At 50.0% G+C, this 25,324-nt stretch overlaps 11 protein-coding genes across 11 annotated transcripts; 7 read left to right on the top strand and 4 right to left on the bottom strand.

Moving 5' to 3' along the window:
* Positions 1-162: 162 nt before the first annotated feature.
* EI90DRAFT_3155984 (uncharacterized protein) lies at positions 163-3,775 on the top strand (the record flags this gene model as incomplete). The annotated part of the gene is made up of 3 exons (XM_039066031.1): positions 163-2,717; positions 2,776-2,991; positions 3,120-3,775. The coding sequence occupies exons 1-3, from the start codon at positions 407-409 to the stop codon at positions 3,773-3,775; spliced, it is 3,183 nt and encodes a 1,060-aa protein (XP_038913850.1). The 5' UTR covers positions 163-406.
* Positions 3,776-4,286: 511 nt separating this feature from the next.
* EI90DRAFT_3066244 (urease accessory protein UreD) lies at positions 4,287-5,246 on the bottom strand. Its single transcript, XM_039060942.1, has one exon. It carries the CDS (start codon positions 5,133-5,135, stop codon positions 4,410-4,412), a length of 726 nt encoding a protein of 241 aa, XP_038913849.1. The 5' UTR covers positions 5,136-5,246; the 3' UTR covers positions 4,287-4,409.
* On the bottom strand, positions 5,139-5,693 carry EI90DRAFT_3066243 (uncharacterized protein). Its single transcript, XM_039060941.1, has one exon. The coding sequence runs from the start codon at positions 5,608-5,610 to the stop codon at positions 5,317-5,319; it is 294 nt and encodes a 97-aa protein (XP_038913848.1). The 5' UTR covers positions 5,611-5,693; the 3' UTR covers positions 5,139-5,316.
* Positions 5,694-6,679: 986 nt separating this feature from the next.
* EI90DRAFT_3126548 (uncharacterized protein) lies at positions 6,680-7,586 on the top strand (the record flags this gene model as incomplete). The annotated part of the gene is made up of 5 exons (XM_039063926.1): positions 6,680-6,811; positions 6,863-7,117; positions 7,176-7,264; positions 7,320-7,395; positions 7,461-7,586. The coding sequence occupies 5 exons, from the start codon at positions 6,680-6,682 to the stop codon at positions 7,584-7,586; spliced, it is 678 nt and encodes a 225-aa protein (XP_038913847.1).
* A 2,847-nt stretch (positions 7,587-10,433) lies between these two features.
* EI90DRAFT_3066234 (uncharacterized protein) lies at positions 10,434-11,560 on the top strand (the record flags this gene model as incomplete). Its single annotated transcript, XM_039060940.1, has 1 exon — positions 10,434-11,560. A coding segment is annotated over one exon (675 nt), but the record flags the coding sequence as incomplete, so codon positions are not given.
* Positions 11,561-12,270: 710 nt separating this feature from the next.
* EI90DRAFT_3017906 (uncharacterized protein) lies at positions 12,271-13,215 on the bottom strand (the record flags this gene model as incomplete). Its single annotated transcript, XM_039057160.1, has 4 exons — positions 12,271-12,552; positions 12,612-12,742; positions 12,815-13,050; positions 13,115-13,215. The coding sequence occupies 4 exons, from the start codon at positions 13,213-13,215 to the stop codon at positions 12,271-12,273; spliced, it is 750 nt and encodes a 249-aa protein (XP_038913845.1).
* Positions 13,216-13,605: 390 nt separating this feature from the next.
* On the top strand, positions 13,606-14,403 carry EI90DRAFT_3066232 (uncharacterized protein). The gene has a single exon (XM_039060939.1). The coding sequence runs from the start codon at positions 14,068-14,070 to the stop codon at positions 14,233-14,235; it is 168 nt and encodes a 55-aa protein (XP_038913844.1). The 5' UTR covers positions 13,606-14,067; the 3' UTR covers positions 14,236-14,403.
* A 2,003-nt stretch (positions 14,404-16,406) lies between these two features.
* On the top strand, positions 16,407-18,361 carry EI90DRAFT_2927098 (Cation/H+ exchanger; the record flags this gene model as incomplete). The annotated part of the gene is made up of 11 exons (XM_039054936.1): positions 16,407-16,478; positions 16,560-16,607; positions 16,663-16,696; positions 16,755-16,880; positions 16,935-17,024; positions 17,086-17,210; positions 17,263-17,310; positions 17,363-17,654; positions 17,714-17,787; positions 17,863-18,087; positions 18,140-18,361. The coding sequence occupies 11 exons, from the start codon at positions 16,407-16,409 to the stop codon at positions 18,359-18,361; spliced, it is 1,356 nt and encodes a 451-aa protein (XP_038913843.1).
* Positions 18,362-18,451: 90 nt separating this feature from the next.
* On the top strand, positions 18,452-19,163 carry EI90DRAFT_1639829 (uncharacterized protein). Its single transcript, XM_039051988.1, has 3 exons — positions 18,452-18,816; positions 18,886-19,060; positions 19,115-19,163. The coding sequence occupies exons 1-2, from the start codon at positions 18,538-18,540 to the stop codon at positions 18,916-18,918; spliced, it is 312 nt and encodes a 103-aa protein (XP_038913842.1). The 5' UTR covers positions 18,452-18,537; the 3' UTR covers positions 18,919-19,060; positions 19,115-19,163.
* EI90DRAFT_1639830 (uncharacterized protein) lies at positions 19,164-20,105 on the top strand. The gene is made up of 2 exons (XM_039051989.1): positions 19,164-19,843; positions 19,893-20,105. The coding sequence occupies exons 1-2, from the start codon at positions 19,355-19,357 to the stop codon at positions 19,896-19,898; spliced, it is 495 nt and encodes a 164-aa protein (XP_038913841.1). The 5' UTR covers positions 19,164-19,354; the 3' UTR covers positions 19,899-20,105.
* Positions 20,106-24,121: 4,016 nt separating this feature from the next.
* On the bottom strand, positions 24,122-25,057 carry EI90DRAFT_3066214 (uncharacterized protein; the record flags this gene model as incomplete). Its single annotated transcript, XM_039060938.1, has 5 exons — positions 24,774-25,057; positions 24,645-24,716; positions 24,439-24,590; positions 24,238-24,377; positions 24,122-24,185 (listed from the first exon to the last, which is right to left on the bottom strand). Exons 1-5 carry the CDS (start codon positions 24,943-24,945, stop codon positions 24,122-24,124), a joined length of 600 nt encoding a protein of 199 aa, XP_038913840.1. The 5' UTR covers positions 24,946-25,057.
* Positions 25,058-25,324: the final 267 nt, after the last annotated feature.

Raw genomic sequence — 25,324 nt, 5'->3', positions numbered from 1 at the left:
ATCCTGCGCACCTGCGCCGCATGTGGCCGGGCCGGCATCATGACTTGTAATCCAACACGTTGTCTGTTATAGTGCTCGTACCCCACAATGCTATCGTTGTTTGTTGTGTCAACAATGCGCGCTGGACGCTGACGTAATTCGGTATTTGCCGCTTCGAAGTTCAACCAACACGAGGCCATTTGAACCAAACTCTCTTTGTGCTGTGTAACTGCTTTTTTCTTAGTCTGATTATTGTCTCAAAAGCACGCGTCGCGCGTTTGTCTGGCACCTTAGGCTTGGGGCTCTTTTCGGAATCTATTTTGCCAGCCGGACGCCATGCTGCGTGTCTCTTTACTATAATCCCCCACCTTCTCTTGTTCTCTGTTCTTATTTCAGGGTCGATTTCGAAAAGCAACTCGAGTGAAGAATGTCTCCCACTATAGTGCCGGCCCCATTGGCTGGTACGCAAGATGAATGGTCCGATGAGGATTTCGATCTACCCGAAGGCGATTCGATATTACAACACATTCAACCACGGGACTCAGAAGACGCAGGCGCTGGCCGACTCGCATTGCACCGACCGTCGCGTCCGACTGCTTTGAGAATGTCCACGGGCCCGGAAGAAGAAGATGAGATAGAGGATTGGGATTTGGAGGGTGATGTTCTGTCATCGTCAACTCCGGGCCTCAATGCGGTCATATCTTCGACATTCACTCAGCCTGTCGTGAAACTTGGTAGTGGTAGTAGCCAGGTCATAAAAGAGGACGTCGAAGATTGGGATGCGGATCTTGGCCTCGGGGCCACTATCAAGGCTGGGACGTCTGCTCGGTCCACCTCCGTGTTACTTAGCGCGGAACTGGGTGATAACGATGACAGCAATACATCTACCATCAAGGTCTCTAAAATTACTCTTCCTGCCCCTACTGCCAAAGCTCCCCTTCCGTCGCCATCACGAACAACATTTGCTGATGATGGGGATGATATGGAAGACGCGTTTGCGTTGCCAGACGATCTCTCTCATCTTTCCCTCAAACCACTCGTGCATCAGTCCTCCAAATCAACGATTGGCGAATGGTCCTCTGATTCTATGCTGTCTGATGTCCCCTCATCATTTGGGTTCCACGATAAGACAGCATCTGAGTCGCCAACCTCTTTACCAGATTCCGAAGTGAACACCGATGAGGAAGCGGAAGTCGAGGGTCTCGTGCTGCCGGATTCTTTCCTACCGAGGGATTTAGCTCGGATGCTGGAGAAGAAGAAGAAAGGGCAGGCACCGCCCCCGACCAAGAAAAAGCTGCCGTTTCCTTGTGAAGATGACGATCCCGAAAGCGGATTGGCAATACAAGATGATTCCGAACTTAGTCCCAGCCGTCTCCGGAAAGGCGGGTTATCTCCTAAAGTTCGGAGAATTGCTAAAACCTTTCCATCAATACGATCCTCCCCAACTCCTCTCCCTTCGTCAACTGCTCGATCCCAGCCCCATATCACAGTCATTAAACCCGCAAGTCATCAATCAAGTTTAATTGCACCGAAGCTCACCGCTCGAGATGCCCGTTCTCCTTCACCAATTCCCGCACGACCTGCGAGTGAAACTCGCATGGCACCTAAACCATCCTCGACTAACCTTGCGCGCCAGCCGTCGTCTTCGACTTTGCCTCGCCGGCCCAAGGACATCAACATTATAAGCAGGACAAAAACACTTTCACCCCCTCCATGGAATCCATCCATCCACCCACCCTTGTCCCATTCGCACTCTATGTTAAGCATTCTGCGAGGGGGCCCTCCTTCCCCACAGAGATCAAAATTATTGAAACATCAGAAATCTACTTCTGGTCTTCTAAATTCCCCTAGCACATCTACGTTTCCCCACCCCGATACTCCGAATTCACCGAGTCGAAAAGGGCTTTCGAGAAAGGCCAGCCTGAGTAGTCTGCTGGACTCGCAGCCCAGTACTCAGCCCGTGCATGAGGATAAGCACGAGCGTCATGATAGCATCAGCTCTCGCTCCACATCGCGGCAATCAACTTTGGGCACTGCGTCCTTGCAAACGCGTGGGACCGTAGGTCATGTTGGTGGAGCAAGTTATAAGCAGCCCACCGCGTCTTCCCGTGCTCGTGGCATCCGAACCACCGAGACCGGTGTCGTTGGCTCGGATCGAGAGAAAGGGTTGTTCCAAATGTTTACCACTCGTCCCACCACTCCCTCAACCTCAGCCTCCATCCTTCGGCTAACTATGCCTACTAGTAGCTCGCGCGCCAAAATGAAGGAAAAGGCGAGGGTACCTGTGTCCTCCATTTTCCCTCAAAGTGCCGCCTCATCATCATCATCATCCAGTGGAGTTGCCCCTTCCAGCGTCATTGCTCCCGGTAGCAGCTCTTCAACTCCAATATCGAGACAATCGTCAGTGTCGCCTGTTCAAATGATGCGTCCAAGTGGGACTCGTTCTCCAATGCAGATGACGATCTCTTCAGCTGCTAGGATCATTCGCCGGCCAAAGACTGCACGTACTTATGGAGATGGTACGGAACTGGATGGAATTGAGGATCTTGTCGTTGAGAAGGAAAAGGAAAGCAAATTCAGGGTTATACCGAAGGCTGTCGGCACGTTAAAGGACAAGAAGCGACCTAGCACTAGTGCCAAGACCATACCCCGAAAGTCTGGTCCTTCGCAAGCATCAAGTGCAGCACCTTTAGAGAAAGGTGCTGTGAAGCGACCCCCTTCTAGCTTGGACGTTGGTGGTAAGTACCCACTGTGTGGGTGGTCCATCATTTTGTTCTCATCATGTCTCCACGTCAGAACCCCCACACTCCGCTGGCGTGGCTTCGATATCACGACAGAAGTCAAGGGCAGATTTGGGCGTTACGTCGCCTGGCTCCAATGTTCCCCCGCCGCTGCTTGCACCAGCACCGACTTCGGGCGCTTATGCAGCAATGAAAAGGGCTAGGACAAAGAGTGGAGCTCAAAAGAAGCCAACCTTGATCCGGAACCTAAGTGGCGTAGGATCGCCGAAAGGTACGCAAGGATTTGGCATAACAATTCACTTATCCTGACGAGGTTTAGTTATCGGGAATATGAAATGGAACCCGCAAACATTACGCTGGGAAGGAAATGAATCTGCTCTGAAAGATTTTGAGTCCAAGCTCATCACGCCCGTCCCGCTCTGATCACACATCTCACTGGATCTTCTGTGGGAGGCGTTGGATCCCCGACAGGCTTTCTTGGTCACAACACACGCATTGTCGGCAACATGATTTTCGATCCCACGAAGATGTGCTGGATTAATCGCAATGCAAAGGATGAAATTGACCCATTTTCTGGGATGTCAGACGAGGACGACAATGAAGCCACATGGGGGAAGAGCAAGGGTGCGACAATTACGATCAGAACATATCGTACCAGTGCTCCAACTGCTGGAACACCCTTGGAGACTGTTGCTGGCAGCCCTGCTCGTTCCTCCGTTGCTGCCACCAATCGCAGTAGTATGGCGTTCACGACCACAAGTGAAAGTGATACAGAGAGTGTAGAAGCTGTTTCTTTAGCCGGATCTGTCATTGGTGGTTCCCCGCCCAGACGTTTTGAGCGAGGAGCTTCTACTTCACCCATACCTGACGTGGACGAAACGATGGCAGAACTATGCCGGCAGGCAGAGGAGCGACATCGTAGGGAGATTCGCGGATGGTATCCACCTTCGAGTCGGCGGAATCGTCGAGCCACTCAGGAGGACGATGATGTTGAGGTTGACCGCAGCTATCTTTTTGAAATACGAGAGCTTGCGACTCGGAAATATCCCGCGTAGTGAACAACATCCCTTTCCCTCCGTGACACCCTCCACTACCCTTCCGATGAACTCCCCTAACAAGTCCTCCGCGATGCCTTCACCGAGCTTTCTGTATCTTTCAATGGTGCTATTGTATCTTTATTCTTGCGTTCTTGAATTTCTCACCAGCTCACTCGTATTGTTCTCCCATGTGGCTTACGCTCCTCCATGTGTGCCCAGTCAAACTATGGACATATGCCCTCTCATTCTTCCACCTCACTCCAATCCAGCCCTTATATCGTTATCACGAAATAAGCTTCTTAACAGTTCTTTGATGTCACTGGGCCTCAGCCTCAGCCTCCAGTAACTTCAGTTTTCGGAGCTTTCATGACTTTTTCTTGCTTGCTTTCGCCTGTTTTCTTCGTCTCGTTCTCACTGCCTCATTTCCCTTCGCTATACTTGCTCTTTACTATCTTACACCATACTCACTCCTTTAACTCGCCTTCCATTCATTTTGGCATTTCCTCGATTTTGAGCCCCATGAAGCAAACAAAGTACCTTCATTGATATTCTGTTTTCGATTTTCGTAACAGTATAATGTCGCTCTACGGAAAATAGCATTCGCTTCGCGTCTGAAATCGTCCTGCCTGAAATCTCCGTTGACGGACAGACATCATACGAATGCGTTCTTGTAAGCGTCTCGGCCTATGAGTCCATCGAGAGGCCTCAGGCTCCCCCTGAGCCAGTTGCGGACTAGTTCGGTGGTGAGGCCAGCTACTCGAATGATGACACCAGAGCTGAATCCACCGCGCAGCTCGCTACGGTCTAGGTCGGTATAGAGTGATGGGGCACGCATGTTAAGGGGCGAAAGAGACCAGACCAGGTCTTCAGGTGATGATGCCTGCATTTGTCGGATTGCATCGTAGGTCTCGGACAGTCGAGATACAATCTCCGCCAATGCTTTATATGTTCTGACAGGGAAGGAAATTGCTGATGAATCCGTTGGGTTCGTTGTACCAGTTGTTGTTGGATCGGAAGGAATAATGATGAATAGTGTTGCATAACAAGCATATGGAGCCAGCCGCTCGCGGACTGAACGAGGCTGAGAAAAGCTATTTGCAGTCGAACCCGAGTCCTGTGGAGACTCGAGAAGCATGACATCTCTTAATACCCTTCTTCCTTGTATCCACACCTCATTGGTGCTACGATACCTTTCGAAATCCCACTCCTCCCCTCGCGCCATCCGACCTGACGTGAACCAATCTAGAATGACGGCTGCTGAAGAAGCGGGGTCCTCCAGATGGAAGGTTTGGGTTTGTGAGTATGATGCTGAGGAAAAGGGGGTGACAGGGTCCGGTAGAAGCAGTAGAATAGCATCGGAGGACACCCTAGCATCCATGTGCTGTGTAGTCCGGGATGCGGCTTGCTCGTTGCCACTACTACTGTCGATGTACGAAGATTCTGCTTGACGTTTATGGGTCCTTGTCTTGAAGACTTTCGTGGACCCCTGCAAATTCCAGGAATATCCACCATCCAGAACGTGTAATTTGGGTTGTTCGCAACGCCATTAAACCAAGTATTCAGCATGCAAGGGTAAGATGACGAGACAATGAGTTGAGTCGGACCTGTGTGAGGAGCATCAGGGCGCAGCCCTTTCCGACTTGTACATTAAGCTCAATTCTATCTCCAGACACAAGACCACCACCGTATGAAAGAATATAGGCCGTGGCCAACGGAATCTCAGCGTGGCTGACGGGGGATAAAAGTTTCAGGGGATATTGATATGAAAGGATGGAAAAATATGCTTCATTTCTTCCATGAGAGTTAACATGCGCCTTCCCCTTCCCATATGCCGGAAAGCGTGAAGGGGGCATGCCAAGGCCTTGATTGTGGTTGTCGGATCTCCTGTTGCGTCAAAGAGATTACCTTGCTTGCAAGGTCACTTTCGGACTTTCCCAGACACCGTGGGAAGCTCGAACTGACAGCAAGGTGCAGCGGCCTTTCTAGTTGAATGACATGTGTGCCATAACTGGATCGACAAATACGAATGCCCACAATGGATTGCGAGGTTCTGTCGGGCTGATTGCCAGCCCCTATTTTAGGTGTTGGAACACAAGTCATGATGCCATCCGCGGCCGGCCAGACGCGCAGCATCCCGCCCCGACACCGCCTCTCCGACACGTCTGTGCATCGCTCGACATGTAGCATAGCCCCGTTGTACTATAAAATGAATTAAGTAATAAAAACAACAACTTTTGGTCTCACTTTCATCCTTCGTTACTACGCGAGCGTATATAGCCGCTGACGTTGGCCGCTGAAATGCCACGTCCATATCGGGCTAGTCACCACAACATTGGGCCCGTTGTCCAGATCGCTACAAGTGAGATGAACTCCGATCGCTTGTGATTCAATACTGTTTAGTGACGTCTGGATTGTCCGATTGGTTTATTAGTCATCAACTCCGACTTGGCAATGTCCATCTGGAAGTTGTTTCGTGCCTGGTCCTATTGAGAACAGTATATGCCCTCACCAACCCTTCTCTCAGGCACCCTGGCCATCGTGTCTAGAAAGGGACATGATGGTGGCTTCCGTATCTCGTTGCATACTGGTACATGCCCCATGGACCTCTGCTCGTCGGCTAGGTTCATGAGGTAGAGGTTTCACTTTCTAGCGAGTACAAAATCTTAGTACATGGAGAACCTGATATCTGGCTCCTATCAGTCTCTCGACGAGTGACCTAGGCCTAAGAAATTCGGAAAATCATAACTGGCCCATTTGGTTAGGTCCCTGATTGTCCATCTTTCGCAGCCTCATCCAGGCTGTATTCATAGCATCACTAAGCATTTCGAATCCCAGGCCCTGGGTGCCGCGTGGCTACTGATTGAGAACTTGCACCGAGGAACTCAGCTGCCATCTCCACCTCATATCCCTCACATGAATTTCATGCCCTTCTTGCAGAGGACCGAGTCCGTTACACGTTCTGCCATAGGCTCCTGTCCCGATATTTGTGTCAGTCTCGCCACTCAAACAGTGCTATCTCTGGAGGGTTATATACTCGCGCGAGTTACTGTTGTTGTACGCAGCTAGTACACGTTTCCACTCCACAAAACTCAGATTCGTCCACAGGATTATGGAGGCGATATACTCCTTGACACCCTTGTGATTCCCCGATCCAGAGTCATAGATTACTGTGCCGAGCGCACTGGATTCAACGAGTCGCACTTCATCGCTGGTGGTAAGATTCGGTCTAGGATATCCATATCTAGGTCATCCGAAAACCTCCCAGGTCATATCCTTGGCTTTGAAATTACTCGTCAACGAGTGGCTCAGCATTTGAGAGGGAAAGTCGTAGTTGGCCACCGACTTTGGGTGTCATTGGACGTAAGCAATATCCACCACCCCTGCCTTCCTCATCGGCCATAAGAGAGGGATCCTATAGGCTCTCCGCTTGTCACACCCAGCAGACAAAACACGGGACTTGGCAACATACTTCCCCCTTCTAGCTGCTTTGCCTTCAAGTTCCGATCAGTGAGCAAGCTCCATCATCGAATGGTGATCTACCAGCTGAACTGCAAACCGTTAGGGACCTTCAGGATGGCTTTCCCATCTTGGTGCAGGAATTCATGCATCGAACCATTCGTAAGGGTTTTGAGAATTCCGTAAGCGCCGAATTTTCTGCACTAGCACGTTGCCACAGAAAATGACGGATGGTTCATTTCCTCAGGTCGAAGATGCTCGCGCCGCTATGGATCTTTACAGATCATGCCGGGACAATTGGGAGCACCTGATCGCTGCATCCTTCTGGCCATCGCTCACACCCCCGCGCGAGTTTTTCCAGTGCTACACTTGACACATTGGAATCTATTTGTACCGGAGACTTCAATGGCCAGTAGTGTGGGATAAGAGGGTTGTTACAATTGCCCGCCAAAAAATTAAATGAACGCATTCTTTTTGTGGACCATAAACAATGTGGTCTGGATATGTCGTCGCGAGTGCTAAATGCGAATTGTTATCATTATCAGACCAATCGAGGATATGCTCGCTCATGTGCCGACTCAGAATACATTTCCTCGGCGTACAATCTTGATGTTGAGGACGAACGTCGTCTCAGTGCGTTCTAATAGGGGAACATGCACGAGCAAAATCTTTCTCCTAGCCTAAGTATCTCTTTCGAGACAGATTCAACCTACATACGGTGATGCAGACTTGCACTCACTGGCGATGTTGTATAAACGAGGAATTCGTGTCGACAACACCGCAATACCGTTCGGGCGTGACTGGCTGAGTGGTGCGGGGACGATATCTATAGTCTGGCGACATTTGTGGACTACAATGATCTTTTGTAGGCAGGATCCCAGCCTCTACTAAAGGCCTTTTGCCGTTGCGCCTCATTGGAGGATAATTTTATTCTGGAAGGGTTTGAGCCTCTCGAAATAGGCATGCGCTCCTTGGGGACCCGCGGCGGCAGCATGACTTCTTCCAGTAGAGGCTGGTAGCCTGTCTAGCACACGCGCATGTGGCTTGCTAGATGGAACCCGGGGTATACACCGTAGCTGGAGAATGGGACCATGTTACCCTAATAGGTCCCATGGAGAACATTGGAATGTGCATGTCATGGAACAGGGAATTGGTTAAAACTAGTTGAATCGCCTTCGGCTAGATGTAGGCGTGCCGTGGGAGTGATAAGTGATGCAGATTTAAATTGAACGAGCAGGGAGCAACTCCGGTATACGACCCCCGCAGAAGACACCGCACAAACCCAAGGGATAAATTCTCAACGTGTATCACACAGATCGCAGACTACATGATCCACGATACAGAAAGGATCCGCCCACACAGCGAAACCCCATGGCACATCTCGGAGCACGACATCGAAGGATCGGATTCAGATATACCTGTCAGAGAACGACTCAGGTGAATCCGCCAAAGAAACATGGACAGACGCACACCTGGGATTCACGACAGAGTTCAAGGAAGATCCAGACTTTCTCTTCGCTTACTCGGACGACTCCAAGTACATGGAAGAAGGCCAGAGATACACTGGATTTGTAGTAGGCTACTCAGCAGGAAAAATCGTATGGATCGATGAGCGGTTATAAGCCTTCGACACGGAGATGATGACCGAGGGCAGCGGCGGAAGAGACCCGTCACTTTATAGAAGATGACACACGCACTCACAAGCTATCCAACGTAGTACTCTGACAATACGAGCGCGATCGGCCGCGTCTTCCAAGGGACGCCCGGAAAAGCCCAGGAACACACAAACATTCAGGGAGACAGTGTGCAAACTTCTCGATAACAGAGCAGACCTCAAAGTCGCGCTAAGCTGGTGCCCGGGTCACAGGGCAAACGAACGCGCAGACGAACTGGCTAAAGACGGGGTCCGTTTCAGATCAGGCAAACCCCATTACCACTCGCTATCCTACGTGGAAAGCCTGTACAAGCAGGACTGGAAGAAGAATGAAAGGAACGATGTGCAAACACACCCACCCTAACTAGCTCTGGCTTCCGCGCAGCGAATCAGATCCCACCATCGACCAAGCCCACCGGAAAACGTTCAGCACCTTCCATCCGCACCGGCCATACACACATAGGCGAGTACTACCACCGGTTCGGAATACACACGGAGAGCAAATAGTGCACATGGGGAGTAGCCAACCAAACGAAAGAGCACATTCTACAGGTATGTCCCCAGTTTAAGAAGTCCAGACACATACTGGGCCGCGGCCGTCAGAACAGGTTCACAACTCTTATGGGGAACCCCAAAGGCATCCTCAAACTAGCAGACTTCATCAAGAAAACGTGGGCCCTTGACAAAAGGAGCAACCGGAGAGCGACGCAGCGTGAGGAAGCAGAGAACAGGACAAACAGACCGGGAGAACAACGCGGAAAGTGCAGAGTAACTTAGGCGCCAGGCTTTCACATGCACCCCAGACATGACTAAAACCTGACACCACAACCCGTCATCCCGACCATACCACCAGACAATCTTACCATGTATTGATGAACCCCTCATGTACTCGGATGTAACACGTCGGGAAAGCCGCGCGCACTGCCAGGTAAGTAACAAAATACAATAACGCAGCAGGCGCGTCTGCGCCGCATGTGGGACATATTGCCGAAGCGGCGTCATGACAACACAGTTGCTTTTCACCGGTCGTCGTAGTACGAAAAAACACAGTAAATACAGTCGCATCCTTGGCAATCTAGATCTTCTGGGATCCTTTCTGACGACTCGGCATCTCGTTTGGCAACGTTTTGAGAGACCTTCTGCATTCATTGCTCCTCCGCTTCTTCCGCGGGCGTGTCAGGTAGGGTCAGCAGCAAGGGGGTGGAGGGGACGGGGATTCGTTGTTTGGAACGCCATTGTTTTAGATTCATCTGTTTTGTGCGAAGGCTGAGATAGTTGCATGTGAAGTGTCCAGTTCAAAGTGGAGCGTGATCCGAACGTTAGACTTTGACATCGGGATTCCGGTGGCTAGATCAATTGGGCTTGCACGCTACGGGTGCATCAACAGTATTCAGTGAACTGCAGAATGCACTGTCCACAAGAAGGGCCACTGGCGCACCAAGAAACAGACATGTGGATGGGGTCATCCGCTCTCATGTTCAATGAACATTACAAATCTCGCGTTCGCACCGAAATTCTATCTCCATGGGGAAACAGAATGACTGTAGTGGTTCATTTATAAGGTATCGAGAATAGAGGCAGGGATTGGAGTGGCATCTCGACGCTGGACATACATAGAGCAGGGATCATGAGTGGCACCTGTGCCAACATAGTAGATTGCAGCAATCACCCAGATCCCGTATTTACATCAAAACGTTGCGAAGGCGGGGTTGAAGTCTCGAAATCTTTGAAATTATTGGACAGAAGTTCAAGGTGAATAGCTTCCATTGTCCCTGAGGGCACGTTGGACTGTAAAACAGTGGCAGTAGCTCCGAAAGGATCATACAAAAACCAGTTAACAGGATGGCCTGAATGCAGATTGAATGAATGGTTCAGTGCGCGAGAGGCATTGCCAGCATTAGTAGGCGAAATAGCGACGAAAGAAGCTAATGAGGGAAGCAAGGGAGGAAGTGGTGGAAGGAGTTTGGCACCACGGTGGCAACACCATTCCAAAGCTCCACTTTCTAACAGTAAAGTACTACACTACACACACGGTTGCAGATTGCCAAGCCAACAGGTAAAGGTAACAGAAATGAGCCCAGAATCGAAAGCAAACCACTGGAGGAAGATAGTCATGAGTCGGAACACATTAGTAGTGTTCTTGCTCGGTGCCGATGGCTCAGATGCATCTCCACCACGTGCACGAAGTCTAGACTTAAGATCGAATGGATCACACATACGCAATATTGGAAATGAACGATTCAGTATGTCTGAACTGTGTATGGCGAAAGCCATCTTAGTTAGGACCAGGAGCAGAAGAAAGGGAAGGTGTGGAAGTAATGCTTATGAGGTCATGCACAACGACACACTGGTCTCCCACCATCCATTCAATGTCTGGAAGGACAAAGCGCAGAACGGCTGGCCAAATGGTGGAGAATGGTATGTGGAGTGAGGCATAACTTTAGAAGATATGTGGCTCAGTGGAATGCGAAGATAGGAAAGCATGAAATCACGATGTGAAGGACAGACAGACGATCAGGGGAGGGGAAAAGAGCGAAATTTGTAAGCCAAGTATAGTGGTCTACGGCGAAAGCTATCATCGGTTATAAGTCATGACTGAGCAAATTGGATCTCGCAGATCAGCGCAGCAGTGGTCCTTTTTGCTGCCTTCGAGTATGTTTATCTTCGGTTAGGATCGTACCAAATAAATATTGTAACGGGGATACTTATGTTCAGCGGAGTTAGCCGGAAATTTCCGAGTTCTTTATTCAGTCAGTCGAACAGAGCCTTGCGCTCTAAGCCATCTGTATGTAGCTTCTATGACTTCGTAGAATCTCTACACAGAAGTTGGAGTCGATCTAGAAACGGAGTCGTGAGATAGGCAGATCCCATGGTGACTGCCAAACTCCGGCTCCATCCGTTTTTCGGTCGGCTTGTCGATCGAACCGCCAAGCAGGGGAACGAACATGGAGACAGTCGGCTTCTTGCACGCAATTGATCCGAGACTTGATATCCAAAGCAACGTAAAGCCTGGGGAACGTTGTTCTTCCTTGCGGATGCAGCGGTGCCCACCCCTGCTTTAGTGCGGTGCGATGCTCAAGTAATGCTCAAGGTCAGCTATGGTGGCACCTCAATCTTCCCAGATAGTCCATTCAGCATTTGCTTTTGGTGGGGTTGCGGCACTGTGGAAGGGCTCAGATTCCTGCTGCAATCAAAGTGCGCAGTCAACATCTGGCAGCAAGCGCAAGATGATGAATATCACAGGAAGCTGTTATCTCGAGGGCTTCCAAGGCTCATTCAGAATGATGACCCAAATAACTCTCGTAATAATGTCCAAATGACGACCGCAACACCGTTACACGCTAAGAGCGAAGGAGGGCTACTGCCTACCTTTGGATGAGTCACCATGCGTAGAACAACGACGTCAATTGCTGTTCATCCCCCAGCATACGACTTTTATTATTTCCTCAATGGCAAAAGTCATTTCTTCGATACACTGGGGTTGTCCAATTGGGGGGACACGTATGAAGAGCACTTTTGTATTTCCTTGCGCCTGGGAGCGAGGTGGTCCTTGGAAGTTGGGACCTCCGTCTCCATGTTCGTACGAGACTTGCACTGGATTCTTTTTTCGATGGGAAAAGGAAATGGGACAGTAGTACATTAATTCGCCCAAGAGCATTCCTGCATCGGATGAGTGCTCGATGTCCTAACGATGGCAAAACAATAAGGCTGGCATGAATACGATATGGCAGGCAACCGACTAACCTTGACGCCTTGTTCCTTTACGAGTCTTATGAGCTCCTCAACATTTAACGGATCCTCCAAAGCATCCCTCTTCGGCCATTTCACTGTCCGTAGGAGACGGACACTGATAGGTGCCGGAGTCATGCCGGCGTCTAGGACAAGGGAAAGATCAACATTCCACCGGACACCAACCAGCTATCCAGCCCAAACAGCTAGGCACGTACAAGGTTTCAGCGGGTGGAGAGATGCTGGATTGGGATTCGGTATGCAGGGTCGAAGGCTGGGATGTATTTCATGATGATCGTAAGGAGCCAGTATGACATCAACGTCATGCTGAGTGTAGCCGGGTTTTCGAGCACGACTTGCAACCTTGATGCCTCCTGGTGGGCCAACCCCCACATGGACAACTAAACCAAAAGGACTAATGTCAGGTGGTAGAGTTGCCACTTCCTCAGCGGACCTGTCGTTGACGAATATTTGGAACGTAATCAGCTACGAACTTCATGCAAGGCGGCTGCACTGACCTTGGAGATTGGGGAGAGGATGCACGCAGAGGTTCACTCATGGAGAGAACAAACTGGCGTGACACTTGCACTTCGGAGGATAAGATCTTGATATCCGCCATAGTAGTGGCAGCTCTGCTCGTGTCAGGACTCGTCGCTGGCCCCTGCTTTTGGCATTTGAGACCAGTTCGTGGATATTTCAAGGTTTTCCCTTTCAGGGGTTTTACTGCTAGGGCAGCAGGATCCTGAGATGACGGCCGAATGCACTGAGAACAAACACTCAAGTTTCTGTAGGACGACCTACACCGCGGCTAGTGATACAAACTGGAAGATTCTGGAGTCTCATCAGTAGAGGATTGCTCGCCGGCAAAAAAAATTGAGTGGCGTTGGTTGAAGACTCAGAAAGGGGTTGTTATCCCAGGATCTCCCTATATATTTATGTGGCTTTTTATCAGCGATTTAGGTAGGAACTGCTGATCTCCAATAAAGTACGTATGCATTCGCGCTCCAAACATAACTGCTGATGCTACGACGACGAAAGTGACAGCCAGGGTGCTCTTTTCTAACATGTTGCTTATGCAGCTCCCCGCTCAAGGCGTTGAGGTAGACGAAGCAAATATCGATGCACTTCTCAAATCAGCCACCCGGTAGGTGTAAGATAATCGCTGGACCCTGGAATAATTTATCGTCCTTCTCCAAAAACGAACGAATCACACGACGTGTGGAGCTGATTGCCTACAGTTGAATTTCTTAATTACGTTAGCAGTGCCCAACTTAATGATCGAGCATCGCTCCGCTTGACATCGGATGAGGTTTTAGATTCTTCATGGGTTGGATATGACAGCGCTTAACTTTGTTCTCAGATGGGTTCGTGGGCACTGGCTTTTGAAGCGTGGGAAGTCTTTTAGCGCCACTTTGTTATCACACCTTGCTTACCTTTACCAGAGGGTGGCGTCAACGCGTACTAATTACTGATGACTAAAAGACATCTGATATGGTCTATCGACAGTAGGGGCACTTACCGGCGCTTTTCTGAAGATGGCCTTGCGAGGGTCTGCGCTGAGATTCTTTTCATTGTCTGTCTCCATCTCTGGGTTGGCCTCATGGTGTCGATGTGTGGCACCAGGATCGTGCCCTATTAGCTGCTACTTCCCCAACACTTCCCTCTAGAATTTCCTCTGCAGGCTTTACCCATTCACGGCGCGTTGCCTTGATTCATTTTGGCAGCAAGAATGTGGCGTCATTTCTACGTGAAATATCTCCTATATCATTCCTGCCCCCATATTTTTCCTTTACGGACGGCCCGTTAGTCACGCATTATGAGGATGCTGGCCGGGTTTATTGTATCTATTACATCTGGGGGATGCAAGAGAACCAATCACAGTTGAGGATTGGAGATGCAGGATCGGTAAATATGTGCCATCGCCGAGACGGAAAATAGAGCAACACCCGGATAAATTATGTGTATTGGATTAGAGGTAAAGGACGATTGATGAGAGTGGGAAGGCAGGGCGCATGCGTCCCCATAGCAATATCGTAATGGTAAAACACAGTAGATGTAAGATACCACAGCCCCTGTAGCAGGTCGTTCACACTATGGTTGAACTATGCCATTTCATTGGCAAAATTAAAGGATTCTTTCTAATCCTCACTTAGTAGCATGAAGAAAGAACATGCGCCTCTGGGTACGGTTGTATAACGGAAGTTAACCCTAAGACCCACAAACGAAGGGTCCCATCTGGTGGGTGAATCCACTTTTCACCCGCACACCGGTAACAGCGTGGGTTTAAGTCGGAAACGAAGCAAAGAGTGGATTAGGAGCGAGCTACCGAAAGTAAAGAAGGCATCCTACTGGGCACAGCACAAGATTGGCCTGACGCACGATCGTCAAGTAATGCGATGACTCCTTACCACCATGCATACAGGAGAATGTGGGACAAGCAAACGTTAGACAGGACGTTAAGAAGGGAGATGACAGGGGAAACAGCGAAGACACCAAATGAAATGAGTGATACCGGGCCGCGAAAATGAGAGACAGGCCGGCAGAGACAGACAGTAAGATCTATTCACAAGCATGAAGAAAGATCTCATTGGCAGGCAGCGGTGAGTCCGGTGCTCACAGGCAGCAAGGCGACTGCACTCGCCACGCGGTATGGCGGCTTACGAGACTCAAGAGTGGCACCTGGGTACGTGTGTAAGTGTGTGGGCACGCTGTTTCCTATCAGTATAGAAGAGCGGGTGAAGCGAGACATAGTAGCGAGCGAGGCTGAGGGTGTGATAGAGAAGAACCAGCGGAATTATCCTGCCGCGGGCGTGTAAAGGGGACAAATGGATGACGGAAAAACGATGGGGCCACTTGCAATTCCAGGACCGGTCGGCATATGTGATCACCAACCTATTAGTCTAGCAAACCATTTGTATTGAACATCGGCTGGTCGCGAGGTGTGTCTCGGCTTCGCAGAAGGACAGAGACGAGACGGAATTTGCCTCCGCTGAAATCGAAGGAACCACACATTACCAATATTATTAAACGATCCTCGCTCTAATTATGTCGATGGGATCTCTGAAAGAACGGCTAGGTACGAGCTCAGGAGATATTTGAGATTTTAAAACACTGCTGCGCGTTTATCATTACTTATAATATTTGCCGGAGGCATGGTCGCTGCGCTTCTACCTTCCACTGTTTTCCCCCGCCTGCTATCCCTGTTCAGTGAGTGAGGTCAGCAAAAGCTGATCTTCTTAGACTCATTCGATGTCCAAGTTGTTGCCTAAATCGCAGCTGGCTTTCCGCCGTTTCTCCCAAAGGTATTATTTTTTCCCTTTTGTTCTTCCATTGTCCTCCATGATTCCTACGCCTCACGAAGCCCTTGTCTCCTCTCGTTCGCAAGCCCTTCCCTCCTCCGCCCCGTTTTCCTACCTCATGTATCATTGTGTGACTTCTACTTCATGTTTTCTTCTGCCTCGTGTATCCTGGCGCGGCTTCTCCTGCCTCACGTATCATTGTGCAGCTTTTCTGTGTCTTCTCACTTGTAACTCGGTCTCCGTATTCTTATATGCGGATTGCGCCCCCGCTACATTCTTCCAAACTCGACAGGGTCCTTTTCGGCCGTTTCCCGCCAAGATCACGGTCACCTAGATTGAGGCACGGCCGTAGATTTTCCTCGTCAGCCTCTATCCGATCCAAGTTTGTGGTGATAATATCGGAGCATTAGATTAGTTTCTGCGTCTTACCGGCTATTTTTAAGAGACCGCCAAGAAAGTTTGACGCCAAATTCCATTCCATCTCCAGAGCACATCGATCTCCTCACATACGATGTGGTTCAATCCTACCGATGTGAATCCCACGCACCTTGCATATACTTGTATCGGTGGTTTCGTCGTTATTGTGAGTGACTTTTTTTGCACCACGGCTGTTCCACGTGCTGGTGTAGCTTCACTGATAGCAATCCGGCTTCATGGCTTGTAGTTCTCGATGTTTAGCAATCTCGCCAAGGAAAAGCTCTATATAGGAGAGGTGATTGCCCGCTTCTCCCCTCTTGTTTGGGCCGTATCTGAGGCCAAAATCGAAGGTCATCCCTGCGACACTGTTCGGAATTATCGTGGGTGAGTCCGGCGCAGACACTGCTTCCTGCTTTCTTCTAAAGGCGCTAGTGGTTCAAAGGTCCTTCCGGGGCTAGTATTTTTACGCCCCGAAGCTGGGGAAACGTGTCGGGTAAAGCGGCAAACGATATCACTTTGGAGGTCACTCGTGTCGTCCTAGCCTGCGGTGTGTTTGCCATCGGTGCCGGTGAGTAAGCAATGCGTCAGTGATATATCTGTTTTGATCTCCACTTCTCTCAAGAACTGCCGCGGGGATATATGATTCGGCACTGGAAAAGTCTAGTTTACACCGTTGTTCCTGTGATGGCCTGGGGATGGTTCATATCTGCAGGTGAGAACTCCGAAATCACACTATATGTATCTCATCTCTCATGCTTGGTCTCTGTGGTAAGGCCTGATCGTGGCCCTTTTCCCCGAGCTTACCTATCAATCTGCCCTGGTTATTTCTGCCTGCTTGACACCTACAGACCCAATTTTGGCGGCCGCAGTGGTAGGAGGGCGTTATTCTGAAAAGAATGTGAGCTTTCTTAAGCGATCCGTTGTCTTTCGTACCAATTCTCTCCTCTCAGGTTCCCAGCCACCTTCGGCATCTCCTGGCAGCCGAGTCTGCTGCAAATGTAAGCCATTCGAAAAGTTCGTACGCCTATTCCCATTAATTAATCTTCGTAGGATGGCCTCGCATATCCGTTTCTGTGGCTCCCCCTGTATTTGACCTTGGATAAAACTACAGGCGAAGCTGTGAGGGACTTCATTTGCATTGCAATTCTATACCAAGTCGTGCTCGGGGTAGCGATAGGCATGGCTTTGGGATTCATTTTCTCTGTTCTCACAAAGTTTCTGGAGAAGTGGAAATACGTAGGGCGGGACTCATACGTGATTCAGTTCTTGTCTCTGGCCTTGTTTACTATTGGCGCCGTGACTCTCATGGGGAATGATGATTTGTTGGCTGCATTTGCTGCCGGTGAGTGGCTTCCTCTTACGACTGCTAAGCGGAATGTTGAATATGGACGCACCTCCTAGGCTGTACAGTCTCGTGGGATGGCCACTTTCACGAGCAGACTGAGGAGACGATAGTATTTGCCCACATTCTTGAGGTCCGTGTTATCCTAGTCTTGGATATGTGCGCACTTATGCTCAAGAATCCCAATATTTACATTTGACTTCCCTAGCTTCTCTTGAACTGTGCAGTTTTTGTGTTTGTTGGGGGGTGGATTAGGTTTCCGTCAATGAACATGCCAGAATTCCATATAACTCCCGGTCGCTTGTCAGCGTTCTTTTTCTTGACCCTCTTTGTGAGGAGGATACCCCCCATGCTCTTGCTCTATAAAACTATCCCTGACATCCACACATGGAAGGAGGCGCTGTTTGCCGGTTGGTTCGGGCCTATGGGCATCGTAAGCTATTCAATTGGCGGTGCGTAAGAGCTGACGTAGAAACTTGCGATAGGGTGCTGTTTTTATCTCTACCCTGGCGTTGGAACATTTACCGGTTCCGGAGGGGCACCCAACGACTCAAGCGGAACTAATTTCAGTGGTCATGCATCCTATCATCGCTTTCACCATCTTAGGCTCTATTTTTATTCGTGGGTGCCTTGATATTGCCTTGGTCCACGCGAGAGATCTAAAGCCATATTGTCAGATGGTCTATCGATCCCCGCTCTCTCGGTAGCTGAGTGGGCTAACAGGAGGACTGCACTCCGAAACGATACTACGTTAGTATCGCCACAGCAGCCAGATTGGCTGAACTTTGTTCAGGACCGGTTGCCTACTTCCCCTAACTATTCGCAAGACGTAACCGCGACCAACGCAGAGAGTATCAGCCCAGTGATATCCGACCCCCCAAAGATGCTCAAGGCCTCCTCGGATGGCAACCACCTCGCATCTCGTTCTCCTTCACCCCCTGCTACTGGTGCGGCGCAAGAGGCAGGGCCGAAAAGCGTGGCATTCGCAACCACGAGCATTTCCAGAGGTGGTGAACCTCCCTTTGTTATCCATCAATCTGAACGAACTTTAAACCGAACCTCGCGATCACCGTCACCGTTGGCAAGCCAGGAAAGTTCCGCGCAGATAATACCAGCTCGTACTCAAATATCGTCAGGGAACGATAGAAACCTCAATACTGAAGTAAGGGTTCCCATCACGATCCAGTGACCCTATCCTGAAATAACATCTCGTTATGATTGCACTTCACAGCTCGACACAGCTGGGATGCAGAAAGCAGAATGACAATCATTGAATAGACATCTAATTGCCACGCCCCTCTCCGCCAGCTTCCAAAACCAGGGGCACACATTCACTGCCAGCTCACCCCTAGAACTCATGAAGAGAGTGCAATCGTTGGGCTTTTTTATTCTGACGTCAAATTTGGGTTAGGTCTAACCAATGTTTATACCTGTCACCATGAGATTTATTGATTGTTCAGCACTGCGCTAGAACTGGCGCTCTGGTTTGTGTGTGCTACGTAAGGATGTTCTAGTCGACCGCCAGAAATTGGCGGCAACCTGCTTACCAGGCGTACCTGCAGGAATGTTGGTGATCAGCAAGATGGAATGATAACGGGACTCGCCGGTAGACCCGCAGCGCGTCGAGGCGCTGCTGGAAACTCGCAGCACGGAAACCAGCCTGCAAGCCACCTGAAGCCGCGTCCAGCTGCAACTATGTCATGAATGGCATGCAACGTCATCCATCATTGTCAAATCTGACATCCATTCGCAACATCAATTCTGGTACAATAATCTTTCTATGTTTGTCGAAAACAAATTCGCGCGTTCGTGAAGCTGGACAATTACAAACTGCAACGATCAATCCCTACGACGGGACGCTAGTTAATTACTGCCATGCAATGGTGGACGATGCTACAATTAAATCCTGCACAATCGATGGGGCGATGGGTGTGGCACGTTGTACCCTATCGGCCTTTCCACCCAAAAATGCTGCCACGCGAACAAAAAGAGATTGGTGCCCCATTGAATACGGAAATGGTCGTATGCTATGCAAGGTCCTGCACTCCTCTCCTAGTTCTCCCGTCGAACTACGGTCTAGAAGTTTCTTTTCGCGCGCTTCGTCTGAGAGTGAGGCTAACCTTTATAGTGAACTCAGGGGTCAGGGGGCGTTGGAGCGTGCTAAGGGCGCACGGGTGCCTACCTCGAAGGTATTTATAATGTGTGCTACATGTAGCTCAAGTTACTCACCGGTGAAAGGCCTAGCCTACTTTCGCGCCCATTGCGAGCACTACTAGCGAATACAGATAATGTGGCGATCTGTCTGACCACGGACCACAAAATGGATTTGATCAATTGTTTCCATAGTCCCTCGTGCGATTGAATTCAAGACTGCACGTCGGAAAGCTGTCTGCTGGCACTTGCAGGGATCAGTGTTGGATACAGGTGATGGATATTATGGGCCGTACCTGAGATACTGAATCCCAAGGGCAAAAGATGACCTAACAAACACAGGTTCTCTGGCTGTCCCATCCCCCGGGCAGAACTTGGAACGTCGCAACATACTTCACGTTCTAAGTGGCACTTGGGCCCGCTCCGCGTTTGCGTGCCAACCCCGTTCGCCTTTTCTTCTTACAGTTTTTGATGGGCATTCAGCGAGGAGTTCGAGAACGCTGTGAATGTGGGGGATGTGGTGGAAAATCGCGACATCCAGGTTAACTGGGGTCGAAAGATGCCTGCGCTGTGATCACTCGAAGCACAGCCAGCGGGGTACACCGATCACTCTGCTCATGCCTGTTGAGGCACTCTCGACCTGGTCATCAACGATCAACCCACACATACCGATCGCACATCATCAGGTAGGAAATCCCCTGCCAGCGCAGTGTCTTAAGCGAGCACCGATAATCACCCGAAGTTTCTGATGAAGGAAGACCCGAAATATATATAACTCCGCATCGAACAATTATTAGGCGACAGCTGAGCCCCTTTCAATCTCGTTCCTCCGGCCTGGTGCTTCATTCTGATGACGAAAAAGTGGTGTAAGCCATGGTATACGCATTGAATGACGTGCAGGGGCGGCAATATCAAGGATGCGTTTAGGACTCTATCACTCTTGGACGAGTGCATCGAAAATGAACGCACAAAGATGACCGATCAGAAGCCTCACGGCCAGATGAGATTTCTCCCACTCTCTCACTCGCCTGCAGGAAGAACAGGTGAATAGTTGGAAGCCCAAGAGAGAACCACTGGATACTCGCGCTACAGGAAACAGCTAACTCGCAAGGATCATGGCGACTCAGCTACAATCCACGTGTCGGCCTGCCGTGCCTGAAAAGGTCGTGGCCCAGTTTCCAACTTACGAAGCTACTCGATTGGTCCGTCCAGCCTTTCATTCAACCTGCACTAGTTGAACTAAGGACCATCATTCTTAGCGGGGACAGTATGATTTAATGAGCGGTCCCTAGTTCAACTGCCAAGTCCGGAAAGCTCGCCTCACTGAACGCGACAACGAATAGAGATCACTGTTATGTCCCATGACGCACCCCCTGTGAGCCGAGCACAACGATATAGCTACCAGTGGTATTGTCCTTGGAGCCCAGAAACTTCTGACTGGGAGATTTTGTGGACGGAACAAAGTGGCGGCGATTGATATGCGCCCACACCATGGAAACTTCTAAGCGGTAGGTAAGGAGATCGTCGCTAATTTGGTACGCCTTGCGCATACTTAGGCCCGGATCCCCCTAAATGAAGGCGTGAGGGGTCTGGTGAGCAAGTACTTGATTTCTACCTAAGGGTACGGAGTAGGACTAGGACAATGGGGGAGTTTCCTTTTTTTAAATTATTGATGCCTCCTGGGATGGTGCTAGGGATCTCCTTGATATGACTATGGAGTTGGCTTCTGATCTTGATCTAGGTTGGAGGGGCTTTGGACCACAAGCATGTTCATACCAAGATGTGAACGTGGAACACTGGGGGTGGAACTTGATCAGTGCGTTTCCTCAAACAGTACCGGGCGAGAGGTACATTGGAAGGAACGAGGATTTGGGGAATAGTGCCAATTGGAAGGTCAAGCTAATGACCATGGGACAGGGATGGCTAGAACGGTGCGCTGCGGACATTCCTTGAGTGCAGGGGCGGTAGCGGAAGCACACAACGAAATACGAATACAATCGATCGGGGGATTAATCGGCCGAAAGCACAAGAATAGGACGAGCTAGACCGAACTGACTGTACGAAAGAGGAGCAGGACTCATCGACGTGGATGCAGTGCTGGTCAACTAATTTGCTCGCAAAGGTCCAACGTGCAGTGGCCAAAGGACGAAAGGCCAGAAATGACGCCTGATTCCTCTGGTCTACAGTTCCATCAGCTAGAGGTTGCGTCAAGAAAATTGAAATACAGATGGCACACATTGGCCCTTGGTCATGGACACTGAGTTTGACCGAAAAAAAGCGATAACCGTCCGAAATGGCAGTCTTCCTGAGCTAAATATATATCGGACTTCTGGCCAACTCGGGGGTGCTGTTTGGGCCAGACCGCATACCCGATATTCTACTAGTGCCAACGTGAGATCCTTATAAAATGGGTGGAGCGACTCAATTCGGGGAAATGCTCCAGCAGAAGAATTTGATATAGAAAAGAAATCGAAGGAATGCTCTACGCAACGCCTGGCTTCGGCGTGGTGTAGTCCTGCACAAAGAAGGAATCGTGACTATAGGCAGTAGGTAAGCGGACCATGGTATCGAGAGCCAGGATCAGAGTGTGCATCGGCGGAGCACAGGCGAACAAGCTAAGCAGGATCAAACGCCTTCAAAGCGTTGCGCTGCGGGTAGAGGTTTCTGGCGACATTCGAAACTGCTAATATTCGGATCCAACTCTACGGTCAGGACCGGGGGGTCGCATGGGTATCCATTCCCAGCCCTTCGTTCGGAAAGGACACCAGCCAGTTTAGCCATTCACTTCCCCTATATAATAGGAAGTATGATAGAATACTCGTGGACAGGTACAAAATCGCGTTCGGAATCTAAGCAGGGTGAAATCGTTTTCTCCCCTTAGGTCGGCGGAGTCGGTCAGAAGCTCTCCCAGAATTATGGTGCCAAATCAGCGCAGGGAGAGAGATGCAGGATCCGGATGTGTAGCCGATCCGAACAAGCGAGAAGCCATTGCCTATGTCGCAGTTATTACACATTCGAGCTGGAGAGGGACAGCCCATCAGGTACTGGTAAGGGACGTGTTGTGGCGAGGCTCCCAGAACCCGAAACAGGGAAAGCACTCCACAAGTGTTTTGTAGTTACTAAGCGGTATTTATTAAACCCCCATAGGACGGCTTGGACAAACCCCTGCACACACGGTGACGCCTGCTGAGTCCTTGATGTTAGTATAGTTACAGTCATGTTCATCAGGCGAATGTTTGGCTGTATTGATGCTGCAGGTCGTAGAAATTGGCAACATTGGCCAATCCCACCCACTCCAACCCGACTCTGAATTGAGCTCCGTTGTGTTGAAGTGCGAGGCATTTCCTGCCAGGGGGGTTGAAAAGGCCCCAGGGCTGATGAAGCGGATGATGTAAGCAGAACGAACGCGTTAATGCCTTCTTAGGCAAGGCCATCTTAACCGCGTCGTCTCCGCAAGCCGGACTTTTTGTGTAACATTGTTGTAGAGACCAGAGGCCGCGGCGTTTCCCCACAATTATGCTTCAATCTGCGTGTCGCATGGTGTCGTAGAACGCTCCCCAGCTACCAGGAATTCTGAGGAAAATCAGTATACTGGAATCCAGTGCCTGGTGACCTTAGCCTGGTTGTTTGAGTAATTGCTTGTCCAACTTCGGACTCAATGACTCATGGGTGGAGCGCCTGCTGCCCTTTTGGCCCCTCACCGTTCCAGGCTTCTCTTCCTCTCTTGTTTGGGCCCAGAAGGGCCAATCTCCCGTTGGTATCGTCAGAACCATGGGAAACATCTTCCACAGGATTTCAATATTACATGATGTCACAGGCATCGTACGTCCATCAAATTTGCAAAAGACAGGGCACGCAGCACGCAGCTGGCCCTGCATACAAGAAAGGTAATTTCTCAAAATCAATGATAGCATCAGGAACTACCCGCCGTTAGATGTGGACATTCAGATCTGGCTGCATTGGAAACAGCAGATTCGCAGGAATCAGCCAGAACTGGCCAATTCTCGGTTCCGCTCCAACAAAAGGTGTCTCGGTTTGAGCGTTTCCCGATGAGGGCTCATCAGCCCTCGAAGCCATAGAAGCTTCTAGTGGCACGGACTCTTAAACCAGAAACAGCATTTTTGCAAGGAAACTAGATCGATTGATACTTTGTTGTTTACAAAGATGGTTTCCATGTGAAGACTCGTTCGCAGACCAGGAGAAACATTGTCAGGAAATTCTTTGAAACTGCAGGCACAAAGGAAGGGGAGGTAAAGGTTACGTCGCACCAAGGTCGCCATCAACTTCGGACCCCACCCCTCTACGCCCTTTGAATTTTAAAGGCCAAGAAGAGCCAAAAGGGCAACAAGGATACCGACAGCGTCGAGGCGAAGCTTGAGACTATTAAGAAGGGTTAGTCTCCGTTTGGGAAGCCGTCAGATTGGATACTTACGCCGCCACGAGTGGGTCCAAGATCGCGGGGCAAACAATCTTAATGATGACCTTAACCCACGCGGTGATGCAAGTGTCGAGTTGGAGGACCAAGCTGACAACCAGGGTGGTAGGGTACTTGAGGATGCCTACGCAGATTCCCTGCGCCAAGTTGTATCGTGCTCAGCGTGATAACTTGTGTCGATTCTGCAAACGGACGTACCACAATAATATTGACAATGATATCGATGCAGGCTGAAATGATGACCGTGATGGTGCAATTGGGAAGAATCCTGATTGTGGCGCAGAGCTCAGCGGAAGCCCTAATGGCGGTAGTAATATCCCCAATAATAGGTCCAGGAGGATTATAGCCGTCTGCGTCAACGTGAGCATCTGGTAGAATGGTTTGACGACAACACGAATGGTTACCGAGCTGAAGAATCAGTGGGCCAACCACCTCGTTGAGGGCATTAAGGGCATCCTCAAAGTCCCGTTCGCAATCTTAAAAAAAAGTGCCAATGAAATCCCTGGGATTTCCGAGTCAAGATGGGAGCGCACTGCAAGGATTCTCCGGGAAGTGGGTGCGACGAGTCAAACCATTGACCTCGTTGCTGGTGACGTCGCCCAAACCACGCACAACGACGTCGTGTTTGTCAATGGGGTTCGCACAGGCGAAGAGGCCAAAGGACACAACCAAGAGAAGGAGGGAGACGATGCGCTTGGAGAACATTGTGGCGTTGGAGAGCGGTGAAGAGCTTAGACCGAAGAAAGCACTTGACTCTGAGGAGAGTGTGGCCCTAGTCCTCGTTCTGTTTTATGCCTTGTTTTCGGCTCCGTTTCGGCCCAATCGAACGTAGGGGAGTGTACATAGTATGCTGGAGAAGGTTCTCTGGTGTAAATGAACTCGTAGCTTAGCCTACGAAAGTACTGTAATAGACGATATCAGGAGTGCCCCTGACAAATATGGGTGTCCAATATAAGGATGCACTCCATTTAACCACTTGCAGAAACATTTGTGCATGGAGGGTCAATCGCGATCGTTCAGTCAACGAGTTTCGAATTTGGATCAACGCAATTCTTTAGATGCAGCGGAAGCGCGCTCAAGCGCC

The sequence above is a fragment of the Cantharellus anzutake genome (genome assembly GCF_015039405.1).
Source record: "Cantharellus anzutake strain C23 chromosome Unknown EI90scaffold_38, whole genome shotgun sequence".
NCBI lineage: Eukaryota > Fungi > Basidiomycota > Agaricomycetes > Cantharellales > Hydnaceae > Cantharellus > Cantharellus anzutake.
The sequence above is the reverse complement of the archived record's forward strand: the minus strand, read 5'-3'. Positions and strand labels throughout refer to the sequence as shown.

Bases quoted from the DNA above. Each gene is read 5' to 3' on its own strand.
- EI90DRAFT_3066244 (XM_039060942.1), bottom strand. From the start codon at position 5,135: ATGGATGCTAGGGTGTCCTCCGATGCTATTCTACTGCTTCTACCGGAC.
- EI90DRAFT_3066243 (XM_039060941.1), bottom strand. From the start codon at position 5,610: ATGCCCCCTTCACGCTTTCCGGCATATGGGAAGGGGAAGGCGCATGTT.
- EI90DRAFT_3066232 (XM_039060939.1), top strand. From the start codon at position 14,068: ATGACTAAAAGACATCTGATATGGTCTATCGACAGTAGGGGCACTTAC.
- EI90DRAFT_1639829 (XM_039051988.1), top strand. From the start codon at position 18,538: ATGCTCAAGGCCTCCTCGGATGGCAACCACCTCGCATCTCGTTCTCCT. The intron at 18,817-18,885 runs GTAAGGGTTCCC...TGCACTTCACAG, and splicing joins ATAGAAACCTCAATACTGAA to CTCGACACAGCTGGGATGCA.
- EI90DRAFT_1639830 (XM_039051989.1), top strand. From the start codon at position 19,355: ATGAATGGCATGCAACGTCATCCATCATTGTCAAATCTGACATCCATT.